This window comes from Babesia bigemina, scaffold Bbigscaff_76759 (assembly GCF_000981445.1).
Source record: "Babesia bigemina genome assembly Bbig001, scaffold Bbigscaff_76759".
Taxonomy (NCBI): Eukaryota; Apicomplexa; class Aconoidasida; order Piroplasmida; family Babesiidae; genus Babesia; species Babesia bigemina.
The window spans coordinates 3,862-10,840 of record NW_012237335.1 but is presented as its reverse complement, the minus strand read 5'-3'; the positions used below and the strand labels follow the sequence as shown (position 1 = coordinate 10,840).

The 6,979-nt window shown below is 46.4% G+C and overlaps 1 protein-coding gene across 1 annotated transcript; it reads left to right on the top strand.

Annotated features, from left to right (window-relative positions):
• Nucleotides 1–962: 962 nt before the first annotated feature.
• BBBOND_0005830 (hypothetical protein, conserved) lies at nucleotides 963–6,726 on the top strand (the record flags this gene model as incomplete). Its single annotated transcript, XM_012915409.1, has 2 exons — nucleotides 963–998; nucleotides 1,093–6,726. 2 exons carry the CDS (start codon nucleotides 963–965, stop codon nucleotides 6,724–6,726), a joined length of 5,670 nt encoding a protein of 1,889 aa, XP_012770863.1.
• Between the last annotated feature and the right edge of the window lie 253 nt (nucleotides 6,727–6,979).

The window sequence follows — 6,979 nt, the reverse complement described above, 5'->3', positions numbered from 1 at the left end:
ATCCACTCCACATCGCCCCTTAACCCACTCTACATCGCTCCTTACTCCACTCCACATCGCCCCTTTATCCACTCCACATCGCCCTTTTACCCACTCTACATCGCTCCTTAGCCCACTCTACATCGCTCCCTAACCCACCCTTCATCGCTCCTTAACCTTCTCTAATCGCTCCCTAACCCACTCTACATCGCCCCTTTATCCACTCCACATCGCTCCCTAACCCACTCCACATCGCTCCCTAACCCACTCTACATCGCTCCCTAACCCACTCTACATCGCTCCCTTAACCCACTCTACATCGCCCCTTTACCACCTTACATCGCTCCTTAACCCACTCCACATCGCTCCCTAACCCACTCTACATCGCCCCTTTATCCACTCTACATCGCTCCCTAGCCCACTCCACATCGCCCCTTAACCCACTCTACATCGCCCCTTAACCCACTCTACATCGCCCCTTTATCCACTCCACATCGCCCCTTAACCCACTCTACATCGCTCCTTACTCCACTCCACATCGCCCCTTTATCCACTCCACATCGCCCTTTTACCCACTCTACATCGCTCCCTAACCCACTCTACATCGCCCCTTAACCCACTCTACATCGCTCCCTAATCCACTCTACATCGCCACTTTATCCACTCTACATCGCTCCCTAACCCACTCCACATCGCCCCTTATCCACTCTACGTCGCTCCTTTACCCACTCTACATCGCTCCTTTATCCACTCTACATCGCTCCCTAACCCACTCTACATCGCCCCTTAACCCACTCTACATCGCCCCTTTATCCACTCTACATCGCCCCTTTATCCACTCTACATCGCTCCCTAACCCACTCTACATCCCTTGAATCACCTCGCCTTAATACCGCTATGACCTTTATAAACCTTTATAATAACTTGTGCCTTGTCACCTTACACTTCCCCTCTTCCACCTCTTGCCACTGCCATGTCCCATCATGTTCACCCTAACTCCAAATGTCTCGAATTACTTCGTTATATTAACGCTATGACCTCTATTAATCTTTATAATAACTTGCTGATACTGACCATTCTCTAACTGACGATGCTACTAAGAAAGCTTTGCAGGACATTGAGTCCAAGTTGTCTCAGGTTGACGACCTTAAAAAGAGTCTTAATGGATTGACTAACGAAAACAATTGTAAAACGCTGTTAGAGAATCTCTGCACTGGCCTCGAGAAATTCCTCGGCTTCAACTCTGAATCTAAAGGCTACGATGGCACTGGGATTGTGTACTCAGACCTGGATAGGCTGTGTGACGCGGTGATGGGATTTTTGAGTGGTGTTCTCAGCAACATCAAAGAGCATTTAGGGCAGCATAAAAATACTTTAGATGATGCAATTAACACTCTTAACACCAATAAACACCTTGGTAAAAAAGGTTTTAATGTTGCGATTGGAAAGGTGGTCGAAGGGGTGAGAAAGTACAATGGTTTTGTCAAGACTTCAAATGAGAGACTCAGTGATCCCATTAAAGCATTATTAACCTATCTGAAGACTGAAAATAACGGTGAGTTTATTACACGTTTTAATGCTATGCAGGTTGCGAGTGTATCCGATGACACCAAGCAAACGGACCCCGAGGTGACCAAGGCCGACAACTTAGTGACACAGTGCGTCGCAAAGGCCAATACATTTAATGACACTTTTGACATAAATAAGCTTAAGAAAAACTTAAAAAAAGACATTAATGATCTTAATCATAAATTACGTGAGAGAGTGCATAGTGTTCGTGAGACAGTTAAGTACGAGACCGACCGGTTGACTACCTTGTCCAGGAAGGAAAAGGAGAATTACGACGCGATTGTGAAGATGGTTAAGAAGCTTGAAGACATTAAAAGTTGCGTGAAATCTAAGATAACAGATGATATTACTAAACTTGTCAACAAGCTGAAAAAAGACGTTAAACACATTTTGAATACGCTGGAGAGCATTAGTAACGTCCTGGCACAGTACGTCAAGGATTTCGACTGGTGGATGAAGGAAACCGATGATGTAATAAGACTGGCAGAAGAAAAAGTAGAGAAGATACTGGAGGAGGTGTATAAGGATTCCGATAAAAAGAAAGCAGTTAGTGCCGCGGCCAACATGATCAGACAGCACGCATTCTCGCTACGCGAAGCAGGGGATAACGCTAAAACTAAAGTCGCGGAAACTGTAAAGTTGGCGCTCCAGCAGGTGAAATCGATGGACGAGGCAATTAAGAAAGATTTGAAGACAGTGAAAGATAACATAAAGGCGGCGGTTCAGCAGTTGGGTACTACGTTGGTAGGGAATGTGAAGGAGGGATTGTGGACGATTGAAAGTGCGATTACTGGAGAGCTTGGTGAAATTGTAAGCAGTTCGGGACAGTTTTTCGAGAATTTTAAGAACAGCAGGAATGCGCTTCAGGCGGCTATTGGGATTGTCATGGAAGATATTTTAAACCTGGGGGGTCTTAAGGTTAATGAAAGTATTAAAAACGCGTACGGTGATACGACCATCAAAGCGCCACTTCTGCAGGTGATTGGTCAAGGTATGGCGTTCAGTAAGCTTAAAACGTATTTCAACCAGCTCGATACCGATGTTATGCAGAAAATTAAAGAGGCGATGCGGCAGATATCCGAGGGCATGGAAAGTATTGCTGGTAATGCCTTCAGAGTTGACTTAGAAAGCTGCATTAATAAAGCAAGATCTCAACTGGTTGCGCTGCATTCAATTGCCGAAAACCCGGAAAAAGTTTTCCAATCTGCTACCCTTCAAAAAAATTTGCGAAGATATCTGGGAGATAAAATGACTATTGCTCCTCTTAACGGTAAATTTAGCGGATTATCAACAGCGATAAAAGCAGTGACTACGGATCTCGCTGGTGCGTCAAGCATCGACGCATCTAAACTAAAAAATGATCTTAAATCTCTGCTATCTGAGCTCGGCAACATCGCCCAGATAGTCTCGTCGCACTCTGCGGATATAGTTAAAACCGTCATTGAAGCAATAGTGCGACAACTCACTACAGAGATTGGAAACGTGAGTGATGCGATTAAAGACAAAGTGGATAAAATAAGAGATGCTATAACTTATAATAGGGATAACAATGAAGTTGATTACGGCGCGCAAGAAAAAGCTAAAGGTCTTCTGAAATTACAGAATGTGTACGGAACAGATATCAATGAGAGACTTAAAACGCTTCAAGGTACTGTAACTAACGAAGCCTTTAAGCACACATATTCACAACCTCGAAGTAAAGAAAATTACGAGTTTGGTGGTACGTTCATGGAGGAATTCAAAACAACCTACGAGAAAAACCTCAAAGACGGCGATTTCAAAACGGACGGTGGAACTGGTAGCAGTGTACTCGACAAGGAGATCGGCGGGGATAGTCTCCGAGGAGTACCGGATGCAGCTGAAAAAATAGCCGGATTTGAGAATGATAAATTTACGAATTACAGAGCACAAGTTGACCAAGATAGCCTTGCGCGTGATGACCCTAACCAGCTAGATGGCCAACTCCCCAAAAAGATCAAAGCGATCAGAGAGCAAGTGGAGGAGGCTTTGACATCGATACAAAGTCTCGACGATGAAGCTCAAAAACAGCTAGATGCAGTCAACGCCAGACTTGACGAGCTCTGCAAAGCCGTCACTGACGCCGCTGAAAAAGGCCCGGAAACCGCCAAAGGAAGGTTGACGGAGTTGAAACGAAGAATCGGTAGAACTTTGTCCGGCGGTGTAAACAGTTTAATGAGTCTAAATGCTAAGCTTAAAAAACTTCAAGATGTTGATCTGCAAAATGTCATCCGTAGCGCCGAGATGTTCCTTAAGCCAGACGCCGACAAAGCCGCAGCACACGTCATCGACGAGCTCACCAAAGAGGTCGACGACAAACTGACGGAAGCCAAAAAAGAGCTCACCAAGCAGGCAAACACCCATTACGTCACAACCCTGCACTACCTACTGCAACAATTCGCCGACAAGGTGAGAGGACAGTTGGATAAATTGCCTGATGCAATCGAAGAAGACTTGACGGTCGGGTTCAAAGGTTTCATGGGAGCTTTTCAGGGACAGAATGGTCAAGCAGTAAAGTATGATAATATCGAGAAACTGAAAGACATTGTCGACCGTTTCTCCAAGAATCCCTCTGACTACAAGGAAAACTTCGAAAAGCTGGCCAACAAGTTCCAGTCTTTCTGGCAGCCACTCCACGACTACGTCACAGCGGAGATCAAGAGAGTTCACGCAGCAAACAAAGAGCGAAATAATCCCAAGCCATCTGGCGACGGACAACTATACACCTCCAAGATTGATTCCGTTACTAACGAACTTAACCGCTTACTCAACCATCTTAGTAAACATAATAGGTACGACTATAAGGTACCTGAAATGCTCGACATCCTCTCCACAGAAGTTCACGGCCTACACCCTGAGTCATTTTCTGAGCCGAGCACTCCGCTGCTGGAAACCGTTGCCCATGGTTTCCGGGGTCTGGTTGACGAGCTCGGTAAGGCCTACGTCTCGGTCTACGACGGCGCTAGCAATATCAACTGGGATCAAGCAAACAACCCGGAGACCACATACTGCGCTAAAATATTCTTGACCGCTTTTTCCACAATTTACGATGCTGTGCATGACTTGAGAATAAATTGCAATAGTCTGAAGGGACACCAAATTCACTCGTCCTCTGATCTCGGCAGGTTGTTCCTACGGCACGGCTTCAGAGTATCAGAGAGCGACAAACAGCACTGGGAGCTGCAAAACAAGAGCGTCATAAACGGTGAATACGTCGCCAACAGAATCAGTTTTAGGGTCGACGGTGCGAAAGACAACGATCATCTTAAGCAGTGTGAATCGAATAAACGCCAGACGAACGTCCTCTTTAATCTTTTTGATATTCTCGAATGCATTCTTTATCACATAGACAAGTACAACGCCATATGTCACATCGCTATACTCCCCAAACCTAGAACGCCATGTACCGTTTTCGAGATGCTGGTGTGGCTCTCAGGGCTAACTTACACTTCCGCGTACCAGGCGCTGCTATCAGACGGGTTCACCAACGTGCTTGATAATCCGGAGAAGCCGCTTGCTGGCGACGGAGAGATCAGCGTATTTGACATCGAGCAGTCATACCTAGAGGCGCACCCGCAGCGAATCACGTATAAGAGCATATCAAAAGTACTGGAATACCTTTGTTCGAAATCGTATGATCTGCTTACCACCGTTGTTGGCCACGGCGACGCGGCGACATTCTACGCTTGTGACTATTCGAATAACACGCTGAATCTGTACTACCCGAGCTCCGGCGAAGAATGCTTGCAGATGTTGCTTGACTTCCTCCGTAGAATTTTGCAGCCGCTCAGATTTTTGTTTGAACGATGCAGCGTCGCAGACAAGAACTACGGATGGGCCGACTGTCACTACGGCAGGGACGTACCTACAACCAAATCGCACTGCAACAACAAACCAACGGAAGAAGTAACGTGCATACCAAATTGTCAACCAAACTGCGAACCAAAATGCCAACCAACATCGCCATTGATGAACTACCTAAGTGACTCTCTACTCGGCTACCTGCCACACAGATTGGAGTCTGTTGGATGCAAATCTAAATGCTCCACCTGCCCCTCCACTTCTAGGCTGGGAATGCCGTGCGTCACACCGCTGGGTTTCAGAGCGTTTTCTGGGTCGACCAAAACAGGCCGTCAGCTACGTGAGATGATTCGCGAATTCTTAGGTAGTGGCGTGGTTTCATCATTATTCGGCTTGTCACCAACTCCGCCGAAGACGCTGCCGGAGCATTTCAGTTTCGGGTTAAGCTTGGTTAATAAGTGGGTCAAAGTTGCATCTTATATTACTGATGCAGGTAGAAAACCAGTATCACAAACTAAGATTGAAGCATCTATTCAGAGACTCTCCATTAAGCTCTACACTGACACGGGTAAGCTTACCAATGTACTTCGTGACGCTTACGGCAACAGTCAGCATGAGCACGAAGGCGTGAATCATCTCGATGTCTATGCCGATGTATCCAGCTTATGCATGACTAACAGTTGCACCGACAGGGTTATGCGCTGTGCTCCCTATCTATCCACACTGTGTTCGGACACGTATGAATACCTTGTTCATAAGAACTTTGCCACGTACCTCACATGGGCTGTCTATCTGCCGTGGGATTTCTGGACTCAACTCAACAATTTGTGTAACGCATTCAAGAATATTTCCTGCCAAGACTGGGGCTGTCATACGTGTCTGCGTGCTGACAAATGTAAGCGTGGACAGCATGGCCTCGTTGAGCAGAAAGAAGGTGAGCCTGCAAAGCCTCATTGCAAGTGTGAATCGATGGTACAGTGCAAGGGTGTATCCGCAACACTGTACCAGTTCGGTTTCTGTTTTGGTAACGCGGCAACATTAAATAATGAGACATCGGCTAAATCATGTTCTGATTTCTGCTCTCAGCTGGACAGAGTGTTGAAATCGGAGTATTTTGTTAAGCTATTCACGGAATGTGACAACTTCATTTGGACCATCAGAGAACCGTTCACCTACATGGTCCTCGCACTCTGGTCACTATCCCTCCTGTACCTCCTTTGCGTAATGGTTGGCAGACTGGATGTGCTCCACATCCGCTCACACCTGAGATCACCATCATCGCACAAGATAACGGCGCAGTCATTGTTGGCTGCAGCGCAAGTCGGAAGGCTTGCCAAGATATCGTACCTGCAACCGTAATTGTATTCACATTTGTAATTCACAACAACTCACGTAACTACTCACCTACTCACCTAACCAACAAACGTGGTCTAATGTCTCGAATTACTCTAGCGGCAACGTGTCTACTAGATAGCGTTGAGATTAGGTTATGACCAAACGACCAGGCAACGTGGTAAGCTGGCAAGCGGGCAAAGTGCTAAGCTAGCACCCAGGCAAAGTGGTAAGCTAGCACCCAGGCAAAGTGCTAAGCTAGAAGCCAGGCAGAGTGCTA